At 39.4% G+C, this 27570-nt stretch overlaps 2 protein-coding genes across 5 annotated transcripts; one reads left to right on the top strand and one right to left on the bottom strand.

Annotated features, from left to right (window-relative positions):
* The first annotated feature begins 290 nt into the window (after positions 1 to 290).
* On the top strand, positions 291 to 22312 carry stat6 (signal transducer and activator of transcription 6, interleukin-4 induced). 4 transcript variants are annotated; one of them, XM_031284209.2, is made up of 21 exons: positions 291 to 923; positions 7575 to 7720; positions 7976 to 8120; positions 8599 to 8679; positions 9222 to 9405; positions 10338 to 10438; positions 11535 to 11683; positions 11944 to 12060; positions 12194 to 12361; positions 13289 to 13376; positions 13463 to 13585; positions 13817 to 13909; positions 15162 to 15365; positions 15455 to 15549; positions 15645 to 15778; positions 17263 to 17412; positions 17513 to 17573; positions 17662 to 17742; positions 20427 to 20516; positions 20604 to 20705; positions 20787 to 22312. In XM_031284209.2, the coding sequence occupies exons 2-21, from the start codon at positions 7587 to 7589 to the stop codon at positions 20845 to 20847; spliced, it is 2361 nt and encodes a 786-aa protein (XP_031140069.1). In that variant the 5' UTR covers positions 291 to 923; positions 7575 to 7586; the 3' UTR covers positions 20848 to 22312. The 4 variants fall into 4 exon arrangements, 3 of the variants coding, with proteins under 3 accessions (XP_031140069.1, XP_035863731.1, XP_031140077.1); XR_004898919.1 differs by lacking the exon at positions 20427 to 20516 and having other exon boundaries at positions 295 to 923; positions 20787 to 20910; positions 20965 to 22308; XM_031284217.2 differs by lacking the exon at positions 20427 to 20516 and having other exon boundaries at positions 295 to 923.
* Positions 22313 to 22679: 367 nt separating this feature from the next.
* mipa (major intrinsic protein of lens fiber a) lies at positions 22680 to 26668 on the bottom strand. Its single transcript, XM_031284231.2, has 4 exons — positions 25928 to 26668; positions 25406 to 25570; positions 25225 to 25305; positions 22680 to 25116 (listed from the first exon to the last, which is right to left on the bottom strand). The coding sequence occupies exons 1-4, from the start codon at positions 26285 to 26287 to the stop codon at positions 24931 to 24933; spliced, it is 792 nt and encodes a 263-aa protein (XP_031140091.1). The 5' UTR covers positions 26288 to 26668; the 3' UTR covers positions 22680 to 24930.
* Positions 26669 to 27570: the final 902 nt, after the last annotated feature.

Here is a 27570-nt window from a genome sequence, read left to right as displayed (position 1 = left end):
TATTCCATAAATGTCAACACACTGAAACATAACAAATCTGTATGAGGTCACAGAAAGATAAAATCCTGAATGTTATTGAATAATAGGCCTGATGATTTGCCGACAATGGGTGCCGTTGGCGCTCGTTGGGAAGCTGTCCGACTTGGAGGCTCTGGTATCTGCAGATATGGTATCATGTGTCTCAGTAGAGACTTACTGGAAGTAACAGCATCTTGCGAAATGACTCAACAATACTCCGCCTACGTTTCGTTCTCTGGAAGTTTACCAAGCCTGTAGACTCGGTTGTAGTTTCTGTTTCAAGGGCGGCAGATAAATTCCTCCTATTGCTATGCTTTATTTATCCTTATCTATTGATTCCGTCTTGAGACGTTAAATGCCGCAGAGTGAATGAGAGTTTCAGGCGCCATGTAATAAAAACAGTAAACAAAACAGACAACTGTACAAACAAATATAAACCACACAAGCTGCGTATTGTTAAACGTTGTGGCTTATTCTGCAGTGCGCGAATAGCCCTATTCACAGTTACTAGACATCATCATATTACTGAACAGCAGCCCTGGCCTCTGAAGACATAGCTCTGTCATGTGTAGACTTGAACGTGAGGGCAGGAAATAGAGCGCGCTCCTCCGATACTGACACATAGTGCGTAACAGGGAAGTAAGCCTAAGCCTAACCTGCTTTCTACTGTTGTTAAAAGTTGTACGTGTTGAACTGCACGGTGCTACGACTTGATTTCTCCTCGGTTAAAACGACGGAAACTGTCCAGCTTTTAAGAGACAAAAGTCAGCGTTAAAGTGAGTGATGAAGGCAGGAAATGTTCAGTAGGATATTCGGCCTGGCGGAGGACTTATGACACATAGGAGGAGGAAGAGGCGACGGACTAGAGCGGTTTTCAATGTTTTGAAATCTATATCTTACTGAAGGTAAGTGCTATTGTTATTGTTTCATGGTACTGATATCATGTGTGTTAAATACTGCGGCCTACAGCTGAGGCCTTGTCACTTGTGAGAACGGTGCGTCTCTGACTGTCATGTTTTGGTTACAAAAAAACCAAACTGTTGCAGGATGTATGTCGGCCTGAAATACAGCCTTATATCCTTCTTATGCAACCCCTCATACGTGATTATGTACTTTCACCAGTTAAAAGGGGGCTCTAACTGTGCTCTTAATCATTGTTTTGTATTTCACGAAATGTGTTATTATGTAATGATCAAGGCTGCAACAATCAACTAAAGTCCCTCCCTCTACGCTCGGTGCCCCAATAAGCACATTTGTTTCATGTTTACTGTTCCTGGAAATCCTGTACAGCTTACAGTAATTCTGGTTATGGTTTTAGCCCTACATTGGAATTGATTATATGTTAATATTGTTAGAAAAATTGTTAATATCATATCATAGTATTAGATCCCTAAATAACATGTAGTTAATATATAATATCAGGTGAACACTAAAGCAGCTGTACTTTGTCATCCAGTAAATGCTGATGAATTTAAGTATGTAGCTGCATGTAGCTGCATTAAATGTGTAACTAACTGTAATTAATGTCAAGTATCTATTATCAACCCTGCTGCATACCAATAATACAGGGCTAGGGTTAGGGGGTTAGGGCAGCGGGACATTAACCGTCTGTGTGAGTTATGAAACCTATCAAGATTTCCCAGAGTCAGCATTAGAGACATGTGCAACTCGGTTCAGTTAATACTAGCAACCAGGTTGCAATGCCTGACAATGTATAGCTATTACCAACAAGGTGAGGAGAGTCATAATCCACCTCAGTGAGAACAGCAGCTGCTTCCACAGCAAAACCAAAAACCCTAAAATATCTGTAGGCCACAAGCAAGTGGAGACACTCTTGGGAGATGTGGGAACGGAAGCTGCCAAGACACACACACACACACACACACACACACACACACACACACACACACACACACACACACACACAAAATCAAATAGTTTGATTGGTATGAATCTACAAATGACAGATGATTTAATTTAATAAAGAAGTATATATCCACATTCGACTCGAAGATTGTAAATCCCTTTCAGGCAAGCTTTTTATTGTGTGCTATATACATAAAGTTGACTTGACTTGATGCATGTACAGTACACACATTTTCTTTACTGCTAAGAGGACACTTTTGGTGATCTTACCCACGATTTAGGAAAGTTCAGCCTCACTTATCTGATAAAGGATATATGGGCAGTTGACTTGTAAGCTGTGGTCTGTTAAAGGTCAGTAAACGTGCTTTCTGTAAGGAAGTGAAGCAGATTACAGTGTCTGTTGGCAACAGTGTCGGTTGGCATCCAGGTTTCAAACGCTTGTCTAGGTTTTGAAGCTTATTGTTAGCCGTAGAGGTGAGATGGACTGCTGAAACCAAATAAAAATTAGGTTTGTGTTGCATGTTTCTTAATTGTGTTTATTAGGAATTACAGTAACATGGTATTGTGTGCTTTTCCTTTTTCCTTTAACAGTTTTACAGAAGTCTGCACAGTGTTTTTCACAATTCAAAAATCTATATTCTATTACAGTAACCGGTGGGGCACCACTCCTCACCACCATAAGGTGCTTTGGTTTGAGTAACTGCTCACTTGAACAGCTTCTGTCAGACGTTGATGCCAGCAGTCCTTCTCTCTCAGCCATTTTGCTCAAAAGTCAGCAATAAATCTGCCTTTTGCTTTAAATCTCAATAATTAAATTAGGCTGCAACTAACGACTGTGATGAATCTATTAATGTATTGGTCTATAAAATGTCAGAAAATAGTGAAACATTTTCCCACAGCCCAAGGTGACGTCCTGAAATTTTTTTTTTTTGGTTTTGTTAAACCAACAGGTATTCACTGTTTGTATTCACTATCATATAAGACAAAGAAAAGCAGTAAATCCTCTCATTTGAGAACCTGGACTTAAAGAGCTGTTGGCATTGTCGCTTAAAAATGATTTGAACAATTAATCAATTATCAAAACTTAACATTCTTTGTCTTATGTGACAGTAAACTGAAAATATTTAGCTTTTGTCACCTTTTGCTCTTTTGGGCATTTTCCTCTATTTTCTGATATTTTATAGAATAAATGATTGATTGACATTGACATTAGTCGATCATGAAAATAATCGTTAGTTGCAGCGGGTTATTGATGATTGTCAGCTAAGAGAGGTTTCTTTCTTTGCTGTATAACGTGACAGGCAGTGTGAGGGTGGGCTGGTAGAAAGTGATTGAGTGGTTGGAAAAGGTGTGAAGTGCATTACTTCTCTTTAAAGGGGAGTTAGGATTTATTGTTTATCCTTTTTATATCTGTAGTCATATCATGGGACTTTCATTAAGTTAAGAATTCCAAATAATCCCACAACAATCGTCAAATTCCCCCACATTAATTTCTGAAAATGGCAGTGGAAAATGACTAGTATTGGTTTGACTCCCCATTATGCATTGACCTTAACTAAACCAACCTGGCATGGGATTTTCCAGATAGTATCATATATAGTGATATGATCGATAATTGTGAGTTTTATTTCATATCCCTCATATCTTCAACCAGAAAGTTATCTAAAGTGCTGAGTACATCCTTATTCTGTGTATTAACAGCCTGCTGAGGATGTAAGGTTTTTCTTTGTATTACCCAACAGTGTTTCCTTTAGGATTTCTTTTAGCAGTGGGGGCCGGTCTGAACCCCCCCCCCCTCATGAAACGGACCTGACACTTCGCTGCAACACAAACAAATATATTTATTCAGCTCACACACAATGAGGCATATTTTCAGTTGTGATTGAACTGTATTTTTTGAGTTACTATATAGGCCAACTTTGATCTTGACATATAGGCTAAGCATTCTGTAGCAAATAACAATAAACCCACTATTAATTACATTATCTTAATGCAGTGTAACTATTTCAGCATGTAAATAATGCACCTAAAATACAAACGTGGGCGATCACTATTATATCGAATCAACAGCCATGTGCAAATTAGCAGGCAGGTGAAGAATACAAACAACGAAAATCACCAGTTAACTTAATTTAAATTTGCAAGACCAAGCTTAAATGAACTGACAACACAAGTTATACGACTGACAGTTCTCAAGGACGCACACACACAATCTCAACTGTCTAGTTATCCAGACAGCGTCTTTTTTTCCTTTCTCCGTTTTTCTGCCGAGTGACGTGCCATGCACTCTAACAATGCAGCCCTATTTCTGATACCGTGGGGGGCAGAAATGTTGCCGTGGGGGGCCGCCACGGTCAAATCAACATAGAGGAAACACTGCTCAATTAAAGTCCTCAGAGACAAATATGTGGTTTTGGGCTTTACAAATAAAACTGACTTGACTTTAGTCTATTTGTCATATCTGGATACCCACAACTAGATGCAGTATTCTTCAAGAAGGTTTTCACTCACCAGTTGTGTAGTGATCCTACAAAATTCTCTTTTTGTTCGTATTTACCAAGGCAGTGTGCAAATAATGTAGTCAACTGTAACAGATGTAGAAAAAAAAGTACAGATGAAAAGAAATAAAAATACGTACAACTATTAAAAGGCCTTTGACCTAATCAAACTCTCCTAATCTGCCAATAAATTCTAATAACATTTCACATGACATTTTGCTTATTTTAGACATAATTGTAGAAACAGACAGGAAGCATGGGGAGAATGTTAAGTGATTCCCTCCAGGAATGTTTCTGGCACGATATTTATTGTACACCCACGGAGATGTATTAATGTACTTGATGAGATTCAACAAAAAGCTTTGTGCACCACAGAGACTCGACGACCTGGTGGTTTATATTTAACACATTTGAAATGTCTCAATGTATAAAAAATATTGTAAAATCTGCCTTTTGAAATTGTTGAGCACTAAATGTGCGAAATCTTAGTACATTATGTAGTGTAGCTTCATCTGGGAAATACATTCCAGTTTGTGGAATTTCCCCTCGTACTGTGGTTGTTTGCTATTAAAGCCTCTCTGTGTGGGTGACTCCACACTCCCAGTTTAAACTTAGCTTTCACCTTCTAAGTTGTATTGGGCAGTATTTTGCCCAGAGTTTAACTTTATATCCCATCAATAGAGTTTAAACTGAGGACTAAACTGCTATGAAACCAAGCCATCAAATTAGACATTACATTTGTCAGTCATTTCTGACTTTTTTTGGGACAAAGCAGCAAAGTGGAAGAGCAACTTGTTGATATTATCTGTAGAAAATCAATGTTTGCCTGTTATACTGTATATAGCCCTGGTTAAGTTTGAACATTTTAGGCTCATTTAAGCACATTAAATTTAAATAAACATATATTTTTGTACAGATTTAAAAAAAGATATAATTATCATCATACTATGATCATACAATAAAGGCAGAACTCTCTGTGAGCCGCTCACTCCGAAATGTTCCGCAAACATGCGCAAAAGCCGCCATTAGTCCACGAACTTGTCACTTGTCTGTAATGATGACAGTAGGACAGTTGAGTGTATGTTATCTAAACTGCTAAAGTCAGTTGAACAGGTGAAGTGTCGGAAGGCACCTGTGTTTTTCATCAGATAATGATGAGATATATCAGATAAAATCTTATGTGAAATCAGTTTGACTAAAATGACAGAATTATTGGTTTTGGCGAGATTAGATTTACTGAAATGTTAAATATAATCTGATAGGATATTTGACACAGGATGGAATAAGGCTAAATTAAAAAAATAGCTGACAAAATTCAGGGAGAAAACATTTTTACTAAAAGTTGACTCAAATGTAATGATTTTTCATCGACTAAAACTGGAATGTTTTGAGTTGTCGCTGTTGGTATTGGCAGCGGTAAAAACAAAAACATTATTTTCTGAAGTAAAACTATTAACTATAAATAGTAGGCTAAAACTATTGATAACACACAGTACAAGTCCTGTATTCAAATGTTTACTTCAGCACAATGTACTTAAATTGACTGTCTGCTCAAGGCGGAACTTTCAACTCTAATACAATGCTGAATAGTTGAATGAATAATAATGCATCATATTTCAATTGATGTTTTGTGAGTAAAATCTGAATCTGCAATGTAACCAGTAACATTTGTCTATCAGGTAAATGTAGCAGTACAATGTTTTCCTCTGAAGTAGAAGTACACAGTAAGTGAGTAGTATACATTGGATTTTCTTTGAAGTCCTTCTGTAAGTTACAATGGTTCTGGAGAAAACTGCAAGCAGCAATACCACAGGCCAAGCAATCTGCCCATTCCAAACAGGCACGTTTTGAATCTGCACTGCACTAGTAACATTATAATTAGTAAACTTTAGATGTGCTCCTGCTAGGCAGATTGTATTACCTGGGGACAGGGCCAGGCTCCCTATGCTGCTAGTCTTTATGCTAAGCTAAGCTAACCCTGTCCTGGTTCTAGCTTCATATGTATCATAAAGACATGAGAGTGGTGTCAATCTTCTCATCTCACTCTCAGCAAGAAAACAAAGAAGCATATTTCCCAAGTTGTCGAACTCTTACTTTTAGGGGGAGGGATTTGTTCTCTCAACAGTATTCTCATTACTGCTCAAATTCTTAGAGCTCCCTCAAAGAGCAAATTGAATTGTAATTATAACCATTTACTATAAATGGTTAATCCTTGATGTGTCTCTGGTGGAGCTTGAAAGTATTCAGAGACAAATAGCTGTTATTCTAAGTTGGCTGTTAACTTATTTTGAAAGATAAACAGTGGGAATGTTGCTTATGAAACGTTGCTCAATGTTGCATAAAAGATATTATGACTAACTATAAGGTTCTTGTTTATTAAATTAGCTCTCTTCTCATCTTTCAAAGGCATAGTGTTTAGACTGAAGATACTTTATGATATAAAATGTGTTGTGTTATAAAGTCAACACAAACATAACTCAGATCAGGAATGAAACAGGAAACCACTTTCAATTTACATAATGACAGTCACACTGCAGAGATATCCAAGCTTTCAGAGACAGTTTGAGTCTGTTAGTTTTTACATTATAAGGTTCACCCTACATGTGGGAAGCTGATACAGTTCACAGGATAGACTTGCTTGTTGCTAGCAACAGATTTAAGACATCTATCTTGGTTTCTCCACAGCTGTTTTCCAGATGTTTGTTTGACCTGGATGCAGTAGTTTTTAACTTTATTTTTTTCCTATTATTATTTTCAACAAATCCTGTGAAAACACCAAAACCACTGTTGTCTGTGTATCCAAGGCCTGATATGCTATGTGGGCTGCTACAGCATGAGTTTGTACTGACCCTCCTGCTGGTAGGACAGTTGGATTATTGAGGTTAAAAAACTAAACTATATATTTATTAGCCATTTTCCAAAGATTTACATCTTCGGGAGGAAGAAAGGTGCTTGGGCCTGAGTGCTGTAAACAGGGTAGGGAAGTGGGAAAGTATAGAGAGAACAGACTTACGCATTGTTGTTTTTTGTCTTTTTGTGGGATTTGTTGATCATAAGAAAAACTCCTATGAGATGCCTTAATCTTTAACGCCAGTGTGGTGCTTGTTCAAGAAGATGTTCTGTTTGTTTCCACTGTAAATTAAAAATGTAGTACAACTCATACATATTGTCATTTTACTCTGACTTGTGTAGCACTGCTTGATCATGGCCCAATGGATACACATGTCCCAGATGATACAGTGCCTGCCTGATGAAACCTTAAACAACCTCTATCCCCCAACCGCCTTCCCCATTGAAGTCAGACATTTTTTAGCTGAATGGATTGAGAGCCAAAGATGGTATGACACAAACATGTGCACACATATACTTTACATAGACATACACATAAATGTGCACACAAACAGTTACACAAACATGCTATAATAATAATAAATAAATAAATAAATAATGATATACAGCGTATTCATGCTTATTGCATATTGTGTCCTTGTTCTGTGGCCTTGTGTGTGTGGGTCTATATGCATGTGTGTATGTTTACATGCACATACTGTATGCATGGGCATGTATGTGTATATTTGTGTGTATGCTCACAGGGATGACTTTGTGCTGGAAAATGTGGAGCACCAGAGCAAGGCTCAGACTCTGTTGGACCAGACTATCAGCATGCTGCAATCGATTGCTCAGCAGAACGCCAATGTGGTGGACAGGATGAAGCTGATGAATATCAGCAGGAACATGGTAGGGGAACTGTGTAACATCTGTCCCAGAATAATATTTAGGTTCAACCCTGGATCCCTGAAATGTTTCAATAGGACAGTGTCTGTTTTTAGGTGAAATGCAATTTCTTCAAGCCATTATGTATAATGCTAAGCTGCTGCCAGTGATCGCAGCACGTTTAAGTGACTGAGATTGCTGAAACCAAAGACAGGAAGATGGTGTTTTCATATGTAGGAATATATTGTGTTTCTCATTAGTAATGTAATGTGTTTGTGGGGCTGCCCACAACCTTCAAGTACTTCAAGTAAAAAATAAAAGCCTATACACTCTACTGTGTGTTAGAAATTCATAATAACCGCACAAGCTTCTTTAAATATGTTTGTTGCCAGTAGAAATGTATTGTCTATGACATTAACTGAATATACCACTGCATACCAGTAGCTACAAGGTGGTATTAAGGATTTTTTAAGATTTTATAAGAAATGTGCTTGATTCACAGGCCATGTTTCAGCAGCAGCCTCTACGGTTTGGAGTGCTGGTCAGGGAGATCCTCACGAAGGAGAGGGTTCTTCTCACCACGGTAAGAGCTCTTAACAAACACTGTCTGTGTTTATTTTAATTACAGCCCTCACCCTAATAAGCTGTCTGGTAACTTTTTACAGTATGGCTCTTTGAGGCTTAATTTTAGAGTGTACATTATATAGATGAAGAAATAAACTACAAGTTAATGTCATTACAAATACATAGACACATTGGAAAAACACTACTACTTTGCAGGCAATAGTATATATATAGTCTGACTATGACAGTGGTTTTGCAGTGTCACCCTTTGAAAAGCCCTGATTCAATTAATTACTTGTGTGTGTATTATTATTTCTTTTATTTATATTAAGCAATGTATTACTTAAACTATATCTTCTGGCAATGTAGTCTTATATCAGGCCTTTGGAGGGTGTAAATTGATTTGGTTTGACTACAGGGAGAAATAGATAAAGTAAATCTGTTTTCTAGGTCATTTCCACTGTTAATTTACTTTTAATAGTAGCAACAAGTAATGTGTAAAACAGTTCTGACCCCAGCACCAATACTGTAAGTGTATTAAGTGCTGTTCCATGTCTGTAGCGTACTCAGGTGCCCAACCCTACACAGTACCAACAGTACCCGAATAGAGAGTCCTCGTTCCCTAACATGCAGGATGTAGACCACCTGGTTCTAAAGGTGCTGGAGGTCCAGGACATCCGACAAAAGATGCACCAGCTGCAAGAAGAGCTCAACTGGGAGAGGCAGAACTATGAGGAATTACAAGGTGAGACACACAAACACAAGGAAGACTGAACACAGAGATTCTCTTCAATAACGCTCTGCTTCATGTTCATATCTTAAATACTAGGGATGTCCAGATCCGATCACGTGATCGGAAATCGGGCCCGATCACGTGGTTTCAGACTCGATCGGAATCGGACGTTACCTCCCGATCAGGACTCGGATATATATGTATATGTATTCTCATTATTTTTTAACACATCTATAGTTATGCGGTGGCACAGAGTTAGACCCTTTTGACTCCACACAGAAACAGCAACGCGTGCGGCATGACATCACTTTGTTGCAGAGACGCTATTGGTTAAATGCCGGCAAAGTAGAACACGGAAGCAGCTTGAAGCGGAAAGCGCAAGTATGTCTGCGGTCTGGAGGTATTATAAAGTTGAATTATTATAGAAGTATCGGATCGGGACTCGGTATTGGTAGATGCTCAAAATCAAATGACTCGGACTCGGACTCGAGGGCAAAAAAACCTGATCGGGACATCCCTATTAAATACTATGAATAGCCACACGGAAGTACTAAGTGCCAATAACCTCTGGTGATGCACTTACTCTGAAAATTAAACTGAAATTGGAGAAATGTTATTTTAGTTCCTTTTTTTCAAGATTAATTCATGGTTTCATTTATTTTCAGTTTAGTTTTATGAGCTCTCTGGGAAACTTTGGTGTGCATTTTTACATGTTACTGACCAAATTATTAATGGATTAATCCAGAAAATATTCAGCAGGTTAATCAATAGTAGAAATAATTGTTAGTTGAAGCCCTACTTAGTTTTGTTTATAGTCTTATACATATTGACTTCTGATTTAAGACTTCTGAATTTACTTCTGAAAAGTTACCTTTCATAATTTGTCTGGATGTTAATTTTTTTCCATTTTGACTTAACATATGATGTTATTTATGTTTGTACAGGGCCGATCCAACAGAATGGACTGGATCCCACAAAATCAGAAATCCAAAAACTCCAGAATCACATCCAGCAGCTGGAGTACAATGTGAAAGCAATGGCCACGGTGAGCTTGGCAATAGATTCACCTTTGTGTACCAACATAACTGGCACCCTAGAGGGTTATTAATTCTATTTTATATATAGATTTCTGAAAAACAATGAAAGTACATTATAAAAACACTGTTTTTAAAAGCTGTTCTAAGGCTAGAGGCTCATGCTGTTCAATTATACTTTCAGTCTGACTAGTGCATTACCCGTTCCAAATATGCCTGTTTGGAATGGGCATATTGCTTGGCCTCATGTACCCTATTATATTAGAGTTGAAAATCTCCACCTTTAAGTCTATTGTCCTGAGTGATAATGCCTCTCTTTTTACTTTAACTAAACATTTGAAAGCAAAACTTGCACTGTGCGGTCACAGGCGGTTTTATACGGCCTAAGTGAATGTGTGTTTTTTTGTAATTTGTTTTTTATAAAACTCAACCTGTATCACAGTTGCAGTTCGGCTGCGGCTCATGTAGAGATTCAGCGTGTCTCCTATTTCATCATTTGCCTGTATGGTAGACGGCAATTAGTTTTTTGCAGATTCAGCAACTCCCCGCCCCCGCTTTTTTACTGCACATGGGGACACAAGCACAGAGCTATCTAGATTTATAAATAGATGTTACTTATCCCACTAAAGTAGATGATCATTAAGTATGCCTCTTGGCTATTTTATGTATGAATAAATATTGATTATTATGAGATCAGCCTAAACTAGTGCTGAAACAATTGGTTAGTTAATCAACCAACCAGTTGATCGACAGAAAACATTTAAAATAGTTAATTGTTTTCTGTAAATAATCAAATGGAAATGGTGACTATGTGTAGATTCTGAAAAATAGAACTAATCTAAGATCTAATTTAAAAAACTAAATCATTTGGTTGTTGTTTTTTTACGTCCAGGCAAAATGAATAACAATCTTAAGCTCTGGGAATTTCAGAAGGTTCAATTTTATACATTTTATATACTAAACATTAAACAATTGATAGATAAATCATGTGGTCTTTGGTATGTATGGAGGTATGTAATATTTCTGTGTTTGTGTGCATGATTTTTATTGATCCGTGTGTTTGCCCATGTGTGTCAGTGTAATGTGTTTGGATGCTGGTTGTTTTAGAAGCGTTTCCAGCTGCTCAAGGAGTGTGTGGACTGTCTGGACCAGTGTCAGACCCGACTGATCAGCAGGCTGAAGGTGTGGAGGTGGGAGCAACACAAGGCCGCCATCGGACAACCCTTTGACGACAACCTCAACCCCCTGCAGACCTGGTGAGGTTCACCACACCTGTTCCCTTTTTGGTTGACTGCGTCTGTATTGTATTGCTGTTGATCAGCTTTCTGTGGGAGTCCTTGGCTATGAGGCTGGAAGACATTCAGTAACCAGTCTCATAATTCTTTGTTTTAAGCTTTTATGTAATAATAATAATACTTAAGTCATATTCTTTGGTAAACACATGATATTTTATGAAATACTAATCTACTGGCTTACTTTCTTTCTTGCTACCTCACTATCTTTATATATCTGTTAGGTGTGAGCAGCTGCTTGGCGTGAATGGGAAGCTGAGACAGGAGTTGATGCTGATAGGGGAACCGATCCCAGAGCTCCAGGAAAGGCTGGGGCAACTTCTGCAGGTTCTGATTCAAAGGTAGCAAAGTCACATTTTCAAAGTCAACCTTTTCTTCTCCTTTACTCACAAAGAGCAACATAAATTACTTACTTTCATACATATTTTAAACAAGAAGCATTTTCCTCACATATGTAACTGATGTCTCCTTCAGCTCTCTTGTAGTAGACAAGCAGCCCCCTCAGGTCATTAAGACTCAGTCAAAGTTCTCGACAACAGTGCGATATCTTCTGGGGGAAAAAGTCGCTCCCGGGAAGCCTGTGGTGCTGAAGGCGCAAATCATTAATGAACTGCAGGCCAGGAGCCTGGGCAGTGTACCTGGGTGAGTCATACTGTATACACAGCTCAACATGGAGGACTGCACACTGTCAGGGAGGAGGAGAGCAATAGTGCACATCGCTAATTGGTTTTCATGGTGGTCTTTTTTAGCCCCTGTAGTAACCCTTTATGTGAAAACATGTTTTTAGATTTGTTCTGTTAATTATTTTTTGTTGTTTTTAAATTGAAGGGGAAAACCAAAATAACCAAAAATAAGTATGCAGTACCTCAAAACAATTAACTCACAATTGAATTCCAACACAATAATTAGGCAATCTGAAATAGGTAGATAACGTGAATCCTTTTAAGATATACATTTGATTTGGTCATTGTTAATTATGCCATTAGCTAGGTGCAAGGGGAACTTCTACCTCTGTTATCCTAAACTATAATTTAATTTAGTAGTATGTAGTTCAATGTGTAATGACCTAAGAAGTCTGCTTTTTAATGATAAAGAATCCTAGCTAGTTGGTTTTGGTTGTCGAAAGGTAACATTTTAATGAGGAGGTTTTGTTTTAGCAATTATTTAAAATAAATGGCTAAAACTCAGTGCCCTGTGTCTATAATAAAACATTTCTGTTATGTAAATTGGATCCCTTGAAATGTATTCGTGAATTTGTGATACTGTGGGTAATCTATAATCTTGGTTGTTGTTAAGTCTCTTGTAACCCCAAATTCTCAAATAAATCAAATCAAATAAACACTTTAAAATGGGTTCAATTCAATTCAGTTTTATTTATAGTATCAAATCATAACAAGAGTTATCTCGAGAGACACTTTATAGATAGAGTAGGTCTAGACCACACTCTATAATTTACAAAGCCCCAACAATTCTAGTAATTCCCCCAAGAGCAAGCATTTCCATTAAGGTACTAACTATACAACTTATATGAGAAAAAGTGACATTGAATTACTGTTTTGTTACCTGCAGTGATAATGTTGGGGAACTGATCAACAATACAGCCATCCTAGAACACAACACAGCCAGCAAGAGCACATGTGCCACATTCAGGAATATGGTATGTGCTGCATTAGATTTCTCAGCCTAGATTAAATTATTGTTTAGTCTTGTTAACACATTTTAAATCTTATTTTGGTGAAACAGTCCATCAAGAAGATCAAGCGAGCAGACAGAAAGGGATCAGAGTCTGTGACCGAGGAGAAATTTGCTATCCTGTTTTCGACAGAGATCACTATCACAGGCTGTGACACTCCCTATAGGATACAGGTTTGGCCCTGTCCATTGTTCTGCCTGTTCTTTAACTGTCTGTTGCATCCTGTTGCTTGATTGCATGATTTTGGCTTCATGATAATTGTGTTTTTTTCCTGTATCACGTTGCATTGAACACATTTGCATCCGATGTTCTGTACGCAAGCTTTGTTAAATGGCTACAGCAGTGATACACTAAGCTGACAACTATGTAGTAATACAACTTAAAAATGACATCATTGATTATAGATGATCTCACTTCCGGTGGTCGTCATTGTCCACGGTAGTCAAGACAACAACGCTCTGGCTACCATCATATGGGACTGTGCTTTTTCTGAACCAGTAAGTGTCAAATGGTTAATTTCTCTGCTATTGCTTTTAGGTTTGTTCACTTTTTAGTCTTTGTTATCAGTGATGCAGTTTGACAAGTTATAATCTCTTCTCTGCTGTGAAAAAGGCTCTTTGAGTTTAAGCAATATTAAAGGAGAATCATCACTGTGCAAGATTAAATCCATGATTGTATCCCTAATGCTAATATACTGTAACATATTTTTATCAACTGAAAACCTGAGTTTGCACAAAACCTCTTCAGCACTTATGACTCATAATAGTCAAACATCAGTTCCCACAAATATCTTCTGCTTTATTTCATCAGACAGAATATTGTATGCAGCTTTACCAGTTTATTATGTTGAGTTGGAAGTGAGCCACAGACTTACAGAAATGTGCAGAAAATCTCTTTGGGCCTGGACGGTGAAGGAAAAACTATGACTGATTCTGCTCTGGCTCAAAAGGCCAGAGTCTTTCTGACTCCACTTGGTCACTTTGCAAGCTCCCCTTTTACATTTTGTGTTCGTTGACTGGTTGACCAGGAAATCAATACTCAGGATTCGTACAGTTTAAGTTATAACAAATCTTTAGTAAAAAATGATATTGCAAGTAATACAATCATATGCATATGGTTCAGAATTCCTTTAAGACTATCACTATCACCCTACCACCAACACAGTCTCTCCAGATCTGATCCAGACCTCTCTCTGCCCTACTCTTTTATCCTTCAGCCAGTTCCGCCTTCCGCCATGGTGTCTGTCACCGCGAATCAGTTGGACGTAGCTTGGACGTTCTGTCTTCCAAGAAGATAGTGAAGTGTGCGCAAGCCCTGGAAACGCTCTCGTTCTCATCCTCCTCTCCTGCCCTAAAGATTGTCTGTTACCATTAGATATGTATTGGGTGCGTTCTGTTCCCAATGTTTATCAAGAGCACTTTGCTCCAGTAATTCTGCAAATATCTTATCTTACACAGGTCAGACAAGAGGAGAGAGCGAAAGCGATTCCCAGGCATTCCAGACGTTATATTCTTAACACAATATATTTCTACAACTGGCTTCCTGTTTGTTGCTCTCTTTGCTTTGTCAATCAAAGCGTTGACTGGAAATAGTCTGATGTGGTCTGTATTTTTTAAATGCCTAACCACTCAAACAAAATGGACAAAATCTACACACTTGTAGTCTACTCTTCTTTCACTCTTCCCCTGATATTTTTGTAAATGAATATCAGTGTTCTCGTCGTGTCAGCCTCTTTGTTGTTGTCATCAGGACAGAGTGCCGTTCATGGTGCCCGAGCGTGTGCCATGGGGGATGATGTACAAAACTCTCAACAGTAAATTCACTGCTGAGGTCCAGACACATCACAATCTGGACCACTACAACCAGCACTTCTTGGCCCAGAAGATATTTGACAAGCCTGACTTTGCCGACGACTTCAGCAACATGATGGTTTCCTGGGCCCAGTTTAATAAGGTACACACAGGTGTATGTCCTCTTGCGCAGATATATACACGCTGACATACTGTACACTCAAATCTCACAGTGCAGTTTCAATTCTACAGGAGGTTCTCCCGGGTCGACCGTTCACTTTCTGGCAGTGGTTTGAGGGAGTGATGGAGCTGACCAAGAAGCATCTGAAGACCTACTGGAGCGAAGGGTGAGGAGACTCCCTTGCTATATTAATATTAAATATTAGCAACCAGCCACAGTCTGTTAATGACGACAAGTGTTTGCAATGTTTTGTTCCACTAGGCTAATATTTGGTTTCATTGGGAAGCAGCATCTACACCTGATTCTCAAAGACAGGCCCAACGGAACATTCTTGCTTCGCTTTAGTGACTCTGAGATCGGAGGCATCACCATTGCATATGTGTCTGCTACTGAGAGTAAGTGTTGGTGTGGCTTCAGTTTGAGTTTGATTGTTTTTACCCTCAAATTCTTCTGTTTCCGGTTGAGACTATGATGCTGCTAAGGTACACCCAGTAAATTCAGTGTTTCATGGTGACGATTGTAATCATACATATATCTTTTATATTTGTTATTTTTATGTGAAGGAATATAAGGACTTAATTTCGATGAATTAGTGACTCTTTAACACCCTCCCCCATTTTGTGGGTGGTCCCCCTGAATAAAAATAAAATTGTTTCTGAAATTCTTTTATGATCCCTCGCAATAAGTTTTGCGTTCCCTCTGATCCACTAACAGAAAGTTGTGACCATGCACAGCACAAGTTGGTCGCACCCTCAGATGGGGCTGCTCAGCTGCAAGTCTGCATCATTGAATAACTAGTCTATATCCTCGACGTTCCACTTCCGGGATTGCTCCGGTGCTGCAGGAAATTCCACCGGATGCATGTCTTTTCGCCGATGTCCGTTTCCTTTCGCTTTCTTTGTGTTGGAATTTTAAACTCCGGTGGATTTATGAGTACTATGGTTAACTGCTCCTCAGATCTCAGCATGGTAAATTGAGACAGCTTGCTAGACTATCTGTCCAATCTAAGTTTTCTGTTGCACAACTAAAACAACTTTTGAACGTACACGCTCCACCAAAACAAGTTCCTTCCCGAGGCTATTTTGCAGCGGCTCCGTGCAGAGTTTAGCGTCGCCCATGACGATTGTGATTGGTTTAAAGAAATGCCAATAAACCAGAGCTCATTTTCAGCGAGGAGGGTCTGGCAAAGCGAGACTAATGAATAACTAATGGGGCTAGCTCTCTCACTGACTGCTACCAGGGCTGATTGAGACAGACTGTAGCTCTGATTATGACTATTATGACTATTATGGCTGTTCTATGGTTGTCATGATTATGGCTGTGACACCTTAGTTTATAATGGGTGTAAAACTAACTTCATGCAGGTTTGTGTGTATGTAGTGAATTGACATGGTTGTGCTGGCTGAGCTTAGTCTGGCTATCACAAGACCAAGCTCAATCTTTTAAGATTGAACATTAGTCTGGGGAGTCTGCTCTGTATTTTCTACTGCACAAGAGGCGTGATCAACGGGCATAGTTCAAATGACTCTGTACGCAATTGGATAGTCCTTCAACCAATCAGACCAACGATCCGGGTGATGTAGCAGCGACAGCGGCATCAACGGGTTGCTGCGCTTCGGTGGCCGCCATGTTGAATGTAAACAAGAAGCTGCTTGGTAGCTTCTCTATCGTCATCGTGTTAAACCCACCAATAGCGCGCCAGGTGGATAAGCCAGTTTGTGACTGGCCCCCGCAAAATTGTAACAGACGCAGGATAGATAAATGTACAGGTTTCCAGCCTGAGCTGCAGTGCGAAACCAAATCGCCGGCAGATCAGGCTGGGTTTACCCAGACTAGGCTGAGCTTGCACTGACACATCAAACATTTTGTTTTCACCTAGATGGGGGACAGAAAATCCAGAATATCCAGCCCTTCACCAAGAGAGATCTTGAGATCCGTAGCCTTGGTGACCGCATCCGGGACATCAACCACATAACATACCTGTATCCTGACTTTCCTAAACATGAAGTTTTCAAAAGATTCTACTCAGGTAATGGTCTTGATGTCAGATTTATGTTCTTACTGTAAGTTCAAGTGAGAAACAACTAACAGATGGTTTTCTTTTTTTTACTGCTATTTGTTTGAAACAGAACCTCAAGCGTCACCCGTCGGGGGCTATATCCCTGTGTCTCTCCATACTAAAGTCGGCACGTAAGGGACTATTTTACAAATGAAATTGTAATTTGATGCACTTAAAGTATAATAATTTTAAGGGAACTTGTTGTGCGTGCGTGTGTAGGGAAGCTGGCTCAGCCTCACCTCCGGCTCCCAGTATGACACCCGTCTCTGAAAGCCCTCGCAGTACTGGTGGCTTCTCCGGGTAAGTGTCACATTTCGGTCCGTGTACTTGGTGGCCAACGGATTTTCGTTTTGAAAGGAAAAAAACAAAAACGAAAAACGGCCAGTTTCCCAATTACCATTAGTAAATAGGAAAACAAAAAACGGAAAACAACGGAAATTGATGGAATGGATGGAACTCAGAAATTAAAATACGTGTGTATAAGTTGTATTCCTTAATTTTGCATTGGTATTTTTTTCGTGACCCGGAAGTTACTCCCGCCACGCCAAGACCCGCCCTTCAATAGCATTTATTGGCCAGTACCGCCTGTAAGATCCGTTCTGTGCATGCGCATAATTACATAGTAGAAAACTAACAATGTCCCTGTGCGATTTGTAACCATAGACTGTATATAAGTAACATGTGTCAACACTTTACGACCAAACATTACAACTTTTTTATTAAATCTTTTTTTATTAAATCTTTATTATACAATAGTCATAGCTACAAACATTCGAAACTTGTCACTGATCCAAAACCGTGTAGCGACATCGTTGTTGTGTTGTTTACGTTAATGTTCTTACCAAATACTTCGTCTTGACTAATAACCATAGACTGTCTATTATTAATGCAATGAAGTGTAAACGTACATAAGTGTCCTTTTGAAGATGGGATGACAGCTCTCCCAGCCACCATTGCTGTACACCACTATAGTAGCTACATGCTAACGGCAGTAAACACTATAGTAGCTACATGCTAACGGTCATCTTAGCTGGCAATGTTGTTAAATTCTCCCCAATTCCGGGTCACATTCCTGCTGAAACATGTCCGATTGTGTAGTGTTTGGTCTGCGATTTTTGACGTTAGAAAGTGCTGCTTCGTTCCACTACAATCTAACGTTAGCATACTCATAGCTAACTATTGTAGCTGCATGCTAACGCGACATAGCGAAGCATATATAGCTAGCTATGTACGTATATAGCAGGACTTTGTACCGTAAAAAATCACCAATAAAGGCTTCTAAACCAAATACTAAACAAATACAAATACAGTAAAGTGACCGGAATTAGGGGTGAAATGTCCAGCATTGAGCTACATAATAGTTTGCTAGGAGTATGCTGGTCTCTCACAGAGATCTCATTTGTAGCCCTGTTTTACCTGATACTTTCATAAAAGTACAAACACATGAAGTGAGAGGTATACACATGCTTAAACTTTATTTAAAACATGGTTAACCTGAAGCAGGACGGAGTCATGACTTATAACACCAAAGCAAGGCTTCTAGCTCAGGCTAGCTAGTGTTAGCAAATTACCTTCAAAGTTGTAAAGAAATGACAAAACGTAAAATTTGAAGCCTTTATTTAATTTGCTACATGGTGTTGTACTGGATGGCCGGACGACCCTCCGTATATCATTAACAGATACTTTAGGAAACTCCAGCAAACACCTTGTAAACTTCATCTTTGCCATCATAACGGTCTACTGTGACTGTCTAATGTTTTCTTCCGGTAACCGGGATGTCCAAACATCCTTACGCCAATGCGTGCATAGAGCTGTGAAGTTTGCCGGTGTTCGCGCAAGCGTAGAACTGATCAGGCAGTGCACAGAACGGATTTTACAGGCGGTACGGATCGGGTACTGACAAAGGAATAAGATTTATACACACATTTTAATTTCCGAGTTCCATCTACAAATACATCAAAGAAAATCGGATAACGAGATTGTTTTTCGTTTTCCGTTTTTTAATATCAAAACAAAAAACGAATAATGGGTTGTTTTCCGTTTTTTGTTTTCCTATTTACTAATGGTAATTGGGAAACTGGCCATTTTTCGTTTCTGTTTTTTTCCTTTCAAAACGAAAATCTGTTGGCCACCAAGTACACGGACCCATTTCTCTCTTTCACTTTATTTCCATACCACCAACTCGCTTCCGTTAATATAGGAGGCACTTAAATTCTTTGCCTATATAAAAAGTACAAATGCCCAAGTCCTACTTACGAAGTATACCAAGGTATTTATGTTATTATTAAAAGTAAAAGCCTTTTTTCTTAATCACACCTAATGCTACATACTTTCCTGCAAATTTTCCTGACGCAACCTCAAGGTTACATAATATATTTCTTATATAGACATGCACTTACATAAAGGTAAGGACTTCAGTTGAAAATAAGCCAGCTGGCTAACACTGGCGTATTTACAGAAATGTTGATTAATGTGCCTATCCTAATAAATAAATCTTAAATTTTGAATCTTAAATATTGCGTTTGGCCACATCATGTATTGAGTGTGTTTGTTCCAGTGTCTCACTAAAGCTATATAACACTTGTATTAAGTGGAATATTCCAATCCAAGTTTAAATTGTTTGAACTGCACCTATTTTATCAAACGACATGCACCTGCTTCCTATCATTCTATAGCATGATATATGTGATATCTTAGAAAACTTTGAAATCTTGACCTAAATTATAAATTAAGTTCTGGTTTGAACTTTATTTAAGGTTAAGTTGTAAGAGCTGGTGGTACTCTTGGGCTACGTGCTGCGTCACATTGTGTACTTGCCTTACATTTCTCATAAAATAGAAAATACCTGAGCAGATCAAAAGTAACTCAAATTTCTTCTTAATAGCAGCACAGCAAAATTATGTTTAAAGTAAACAGTATGTCAAGTCAAGTGTATTTTATATAGCGCCAAATCACAACAGAAGTTATCTCATGACACTTTACAGAGACCCAAAATTCCCCCATGAGCAAGCACCGGCGACGGCTGCAAGGAGAAACTCCTCTTTAACGGGAATAAACCTCGAACCGGGCTCTAGGTGGGCACCCATCTGCCTTTACCGGTTGGGTTGAGTCAATTGTGAGTCCTTTAATCAAGTGACTGATGTTCCTGCTGTTTCTTCCAGGCATCAGTTCCCGCAGCCATTCAGCCCGCAGGAGTCTATCAATCAAGACATAATGGAAGAAGAGTTCAGACCAAATCCTTCTGTTGGCTTCACTGAACACATGTAGGATTTTAATTTGCATTCATTTCATTTCCATGTTGTTTTAACACAGTGTTGAGAGGTCATTATGTGTCTGTCTTCTAGTTCCACAGATAACAATATGGATCTAGATTTAGACACCATTCTCCAGACTCTTGATCAATAGGAGGATATTCCATCAAAGTTGTTCTTGGAGTGCAAAGCAGCCATCGGATAGAGACCGGAGCCAAAGTGGTCCGTCATACCTTCATATGAAAAAAGCACCATTGTTTGAGCAAACTTTTTTTCCTTCACTTTTATGATCCATCTACAGATTCATCTACTTTTGAGTAAAAACAAATGTGATTTCTCTGGGACTCAACATGTTGAGCTGGTGCTACGTAAAAGCAGGAAATCATTTTAAGGACAAAGTGGAGGACAAACTGAGGACAAACGAAAAGAACGAGAAGTGATGCCATCGCTGTGCACCTCCTTTAAAAGCCTGTTCTCTCTCTCTGTGGGTGTGTGTTGATGTTGTTGATCGCCACTCAGTGAACAGTCAACCACCAGAGGTAATGTCGTCCTCTGTCCTTGTTGCATGTTTTTCTTTAGCCATGATGAGGCAAGCATATTAGAATAGTATTTCCCTATTGTATATAGCTATTCCTTATAATGGCTTAGCCTCAGCTATAGTATATTATACACCCAATATTACTGTTACACTCAGTATGGCTGGTAAAGACTTAGCCAATGTTTATGAGCCTATGCTTTCTTTGGCATAGTGAGGATAAGGAACATGAAAGGAACAATTGGCTTTTCCATCACTGTTTACTGTGAAACTGTTCCACATTGATGGACACTTACAACGCAACAGATGGCAGAAGTGGTGGTGGGAAATGCTTGTATTACATCTGTCTACTAAAATACTTAATTGTGTGTATTTTCTGTTATATGTTTATGTTGTTAAAAATCTCAGACAATTATGTTTTGCCTTTTTCCCTGAAGAATGCATCAAATACCAACTAATTGCTCTCATGCAAGAAAATTATCAGTATCTATGTTCAGTCTTTGGAGTTATACAACTTACTAAATATAGTAAAAAGTAAATGATCAACCGTATATTTCCATACCTTTATTCCGCTGTAAATTCTCAAATTAGATGTTATTTCATGTGACTATATATATATATATATTTCTTTTTAGTTTGGAGTCACACATAACCTGTTAATACTACATTCAATGTTTTTTGGTGTTGGAGAATAAGAACATGTTAAGCATATAGAGTAAAGCAATTAGCATTGCAGTTAATAGGTAACATTACTGGGTAAAGAACAATATTCTGACAGGTGGGGCAGTATCTTTGCTTTGTGGGAGCTCTAAATCTGATTTTAGCAGCTTTTATCCATATCAAAACCAATCTTGCTCATTAACCAACTTTTGGTTTTATAAGCTTTGCACTACTATCACTGTCAATGCTGTGCATGAAATAATATATTGGTGTGTTGGATGTACCATGTTGCATGTATGTTTACCAGATGAAAACATTTTATATCTTGAGGGTTGACTTTTGGATAAATCACGCCGAGGCTACTTCTACAATCCATATAATGTTTCAACTATGGTGACAAATAAATTCTTAGTTTTTCTCTATATATCAAAAATATTTTTGTGAATTTATTTACAAAAAAGTAGTTATCTCCCTTAAGCCAACTTTGATTGATATCACAGCTTTTTGAGGCCTGGCACATAGTGGAATATGTCCTACAAGCAATTGCAGACTTAATCACAACTTTCACTGCCCCTGTGGTATCACAGAAATAACCTAATCTGATTGGCAAATGTTTTTGTAAATGTTAACTGGGTTTAAATCTCAGAAGAGTCATAATTATGTCATTAATGACAGTTGTTGCATATATCTAAGATTAGCTTTTTTGATACATGCAAATGTAGGTCTGTCCTGTGTGGAACCATCCATGTAAATCTATTTGTCTACGGTCTAAAAGAAAACAGACAAAGAAATGATTGGAAACATGAGAATTTTCGGATTTTTTTGACATATAAAAATAATAAATCAATGGCATTGTGATTGGGAAGGTATGCCTGGTACCAAAAAAGGCTGTCCATTAAATGAAAGCATATTGGTGTATAACACAATTGGCTTCACTTCCATAATCCATCAGCCAAAGAGGAGACATTGCATAACTAGCATATTATATTTCCTATCCATCCAGTTTCAACAATCATGAAATGATTTTAAAAAAAAAAAGAAAACTTTACACTGTACATCACAAAGCTTTTCCATTAGAACACAAATTCTAATTTCAACATGTCACTAAAATGTAAATTCTACTCAACCACTGCCAGGGAAATCACACTGAAAAAAAGGTTATGTAGAGGAAGCAGAAAGAGAATCAGCTTACATGTCTGGTTCAATAACTGCTTTGGTGAAATTTGTCAAAATGCTAACTTATCTCAGTGCCCCGTCCCCTTCCCTCCATCCCAGCAGCTTTAGATGTCCCCTCATTAGAGCAGAACAAGATGGCTGCCTCGTAAACAAAGGGAGGAGGTAGGGTGAATAAAGGAAGGATGGAAGAGAGAGGGGACACCAGGCCAATGTAGAGCTTCAACTTCAAAATCATTCTCTCTTGTGTAGATTGTATGAAAATAAAGGTGTACATTTATCACCCTGTACAAACACACTAAGATTTCAGTCGCCTCACGGTGACCTTCTCTCTTCTCCCAAATATCAGAGAGGGGCTTGTCCAATAAAACTATCTCACTCCCAAAGAGTCACCCAGCTCAGCGTAGAAAAGAGAAGGCACCAGGTGTTTGCCAACACCAGCAACAAGCCACTACACCTCATGCACTCTTTCATTTCTAACCTCGAGTTGATATAACAAAGACCCTTCAGTCGTGTCAAACAACACAATTCAACTAGAAAACGCTTGTTCCTCATGACAGCTTGTCAGGTTTTGCTTTCTTTGTTTTTCCATGGCAGACACGCAAAAGTAAAAGCAAACCAACTATCACACACCTTTACATGAATCTGTGATAAAGGCTGCTCTAAAAGCAAAGCTCATGTCAGAATTTAAAAGTAATTTAAAATGTAACTCAACACAAATACTGTATAAGCTAACCTGCAGATTTCCCACTTATAAAGCAATGGGTAACAGATTTGTGGCAGTTATACAATTTCAAGTGTTTGTAATTGTAACTTCATTGAAAACTGAGCGCAGAAATGACCAGATAGTTTTGTGTTTTGTGTTTATTTTAATATAAATATGAATCTGTGTGTGCTTCACTAGATGAGACACAAATTCTAAACTGAATGAATTTGGCTTTAAGACTTGACTCAAAGGCATTAACTATTTTCATCTGATATAAAAAAGGGGCTCACTCTAAATATTGAATCAAACTTTCGCAGTATCAGTAAGGGCATGTGGAAAAGGCCACATCTTTCCCTAAAATATGCTTGTATGATTAAAAAAAATCATGATACAGATAAAGGATTGTGGCAATGAAAAGTAAAAATGATCAATTAAAACAAGCACATACAGTACACATGCACAGAGATGTGCATGCACACCCACTCTGTTTCACACACTCACACACATACGACTGAAAAAAAAGAAAAGAATGTGAGCCAAATAAATACTGGTAAAGTACAATACGTACATGCAATTTACCCAAAGTTCATTAAACGAAACAAAACGAAGGGCGAGATCACACCGGATCAAAATGGAAACGCATGCAGAAGTCCACTGCTCTACTGTAGCTTCACTCCTAGCAGACTACAAAATAGGGAGAAAAACAGAAAGAGAGAAAGTGAAAGAAAGATAGCGAGCTAGGCCCCTGTCCTGAGCAGTTATAGCCACCTGGTCAGCCAGGAGTGACCGACTCCCCACACCACATGGCACAGGGTGCTTCCTTCAGTGGCAAGTCTTCTTCTAACCCTCCATCTTTGTCCTGCAGTCCAAGGGGGAGGAGGAGGAGGATGAGGAGGAAGGGTGGGTAGAGGTGAAATCAGGCGAGATGGTCGGGGCTGAGGGTTCCCCTTCACTGTAATTCGATAGGTCCAGTTCTGGATGCAGAACGAGGACAACAAAGGTGTTTGGGACATGTGTTAGCATGTGTGGAGGCGGGGAGGAGGTATGTGCGCAGAAATGCTGAGTGGGCCGAGGATGGACCTGGAGCTGAGGGTGCAGATTTAGGGGTGAGGGGGGAGGGGTAAGGAATGGGGGGGTCAGAAAGCCAATCTTCTTCTCCAGGCTTATAGGGCCTGTGTCTTGAGCTCAATGGGCTCTCCCCTGGTCTCCTGCTGGCCCTCTGCCTCTGGAGGCCGGATGCCTTTGAGTGTGGCGAGCCTCTCGGAGAGGCCGCGCACACGGGGGAACAGCATGAAGTCATACAGCAGAGCACCCATGGCACCACCAATCATAGGTCCCACCCAGTACACCTGCCATTAACAGAAAAAAATCAAGAGCAGAATGGGCGAGTTTGAAGATGTCACATTACTATGCAAGAGTTTGTAGTGTAACAAGATTTACAGAAATGATCATCTTACCCAGTGGTTGACAAAATTCCTGAGCAGGACAGCAGGGGCGAAGGACCTTGCTGGGTTCATTCCTGCTCCAGTGTAGTACATCTAAGTGAAAGTAGTCCAGGGTTAATACTGTAAATGTGTATATGTGACGTGATACAATGGTTAGATTCTTTAGATGTCATTTTCTCTGGTTGGTTCTTACCCCAAGAAGATGCCCCATGAGCACAGAGAAGCCGATGGCAAGGGCAGCAGAGCCCAGACGTCCATTGCGCCTCTCATCAGTCACAGCAAAGATGCAGACGACAAGTTGCAGGGTGAGGAAGACCTCCATGGTGGTGGCCATGCCCAGGCTGATGCCTGGCTGCAGCTGAAAGACGGGAGGGGGGAAGAAAGATTAAGTGAATGATGTGAGTGCATAAATTAAAAAGACACAATCATCATGGTTTTATATTTAGTTAGATACAGTTAAATTATTATTTACATTTAAGGCAGAGGTAGTGTTTTATACATACATAAACATTGTGATTTTTTCCTTCAAATAACCTTATGTCAGACTTGTCAGGGTTTGATCTATATTGCTTTTCAAGACATAATTAGCAATTATGTTTTATGAATGTACAATACTAAATTTCTACATTTCTAAATTGGTAATGCAATAGTCAGAGCCAGTCTGCACACTTGTAGTAATAGATGTGGTATTATAGTGACTGGCAGGTAATCTTACCGTGTTAAGTGCAAGGTTTCCTCTCATGTTGCCTGGCGTGACCCCATAGAGCACGGCAGCACCAGCCAGTGCTCCGAGACACTGGGCCACGATGTAGAAGAAAGCACGGAACAGGGACATCTGGGAGCCGATCAGGTAGGCAAAGGTAACAGCTGGGTTGATGTGACCTCCACTGATGTGGCCAATGGACTGGATGAGGGTGGCAGCCGCCAGCCCAAAGCAGAAGGCAACATGGAGAACATTATGGGGCCCAGTGGTCCAGCGGAGGGCTGCCCCCAGCCCAAAGAATACAAAGAACATGGTGCCATAGAACTCGGCGAAGACAGCCCGCCAGAACGACATGGACCTGAACTCCCACATGGTGGCAAAAGGTCAAAAAGCAACCTCTAAGTAATGGAGGGATGAAAAGTCAACAGAAAAACTAACTAATCAACTAATAGGAGATGCTGTTTCTCCACAATAATGACTAATGACAAAAGAAAAATTTGCCCTCAAACAGAAACTGCCTCTCTAAAAGCTAAATGCAACAACACATAAACTGCTCAACATGTAACTCTAATGCAACTGTGAACAATCTGCTGCTCTGAATTCTGATTTCTGTCATAGAGAGCTCCTGAGTGGAGCAAGACGCCAGTCTCTGTGCATCTATGTGCCAAACCCACTGGTTGTTAGTAGAAGAACATGGATAGACAAACGTTAAGCATGTCCTGCAGACATTCAGCCTCTTTACCAGAGCAGGGGGAGCTCAGAGGCCTTTTTATAACACCCCAGGGGCCACAGCAGCCCCGCCGGGCCCAGGGGAGGGGCCAGCACACAATACTACAAATCAAAACAAATTCATTTAACCCTTCTCCACCCTTGACCTGCCTCTGTCCGCTCATTGTAGAAATAACTCCCAGGCCCAGAAATAATCAGAGTGGTCCTTGAGAATTACATTGACTTATTTATGTAGGAAAGTTCTCAACATACTGCAGTTGAAGGAGTACTTTGGAAATTATGACTTGAGGTTGAACTTACGTGGGGAGGACAAGCAGAGAAGTAAACATGTAAAATGCTTGGGAGCATCTTATGCTATTTCCAGTCTTGTTTTACTGCTGGAGGTGGACAGTCTGGTTGAGGCATTAATACAAAGGGGTAGAAAATGTCATGTATTACACCAACCATCAAACCTGAAAATAGAAAAGCATGGGGCATTAGTGGGCAGAACCTGTGAGCTGGTATAAGTAGAGTGCACTGGGAGTTTTGCTTGATTTCTAACCATTTAGACGTTTTTACAGTAATTACAGTCCACTTTTCACGCATTTTCCATGATTTTCTTTTCATTGTCTCCCCTGTAATGAACAGTTCACATTCATTCAAATCAAAGCTGTGATCAACAAAGCCCGAGTAATTTCTCCACTTGTGCTCTGGATTGGTACAAATTAGGTTTGTGGCAGCAGAACTGATTAGGCACAGTTTTACTTTGTGTGTGTGTGTGTGTGCTGGGCGGGTTTGGAGGCTCAGGTCGGATAAAGCGGTGGAAAATCCATGGTTGGAGAGGAAGAGGGGAGAGCAGGCCTGGCATTGAGCTTCTGCACTGGAGCATCATGCTGACCAGGGCAGCCAGAGGGACGGCTGCAGCCCTTTGAAAGGATTATGCTGAG

The sequence above is a fragment of the Sander lucioperca genome, chromosome 12 (assembly GCF_008315115.2).
Source record: "Sander lucioperca isolate FBNREF2018 chromosome 12, SLUC_FBN_1.2, whole genome shotgun sequence".
NCBI classification, from domain to species: domain Eukaryota; kingdom Metazoa; phylum Chordata; class Actinopteri; order Perciformes; family Percidae; genus Sander; species Sander lucioperca.
This window is presented reverse-complemented; position numbering and strand designations above follow the sequence as displayed.

Coding starts and splice junctions, on each gene's coding strand:
- stat6 (XM_031284209.2), top strand. CDS start 7,587: ATGGCCCAATGGATACACATGTCCCAGATGATACAGTGCCTGCCTGAT. Junction 15,779..17,262: donor ATATGTGTCTGCTACTGAGA/GTAAGTGTTGGT, acceptor GTTTTCACCTAG/ATGGGGGACAGAAAATCCAG. Junction 17,413..17,512: donor TTTCAAAAGATTCTACTCAG/GTAATGGTCTTG, acceptor TGTTTGAAACAG/AACCTCAAGCGTCACCCGTC.
- mipa (XM_031284231.2), bottom strand. CDS start 26,287: ATGTGGGAGTTCAGGTCCATGTCGTTCTGGCGGGCTGTCTTCGCCGAG. Junction 25,571..25,927: donor GAAACCTTGCACTTAACACG/GTAAGATTACCT, acceptor CCCGTCTTTCAG/CTGCAGCCAGGCATCAGCCT. Junction 25,306..25,405: donor TCATGGGGCATCTTCTTGGG/GTAAGAACCAAC, acceptor ACTTTCACTTAG/ATGTACTACACTGGAGCAGG.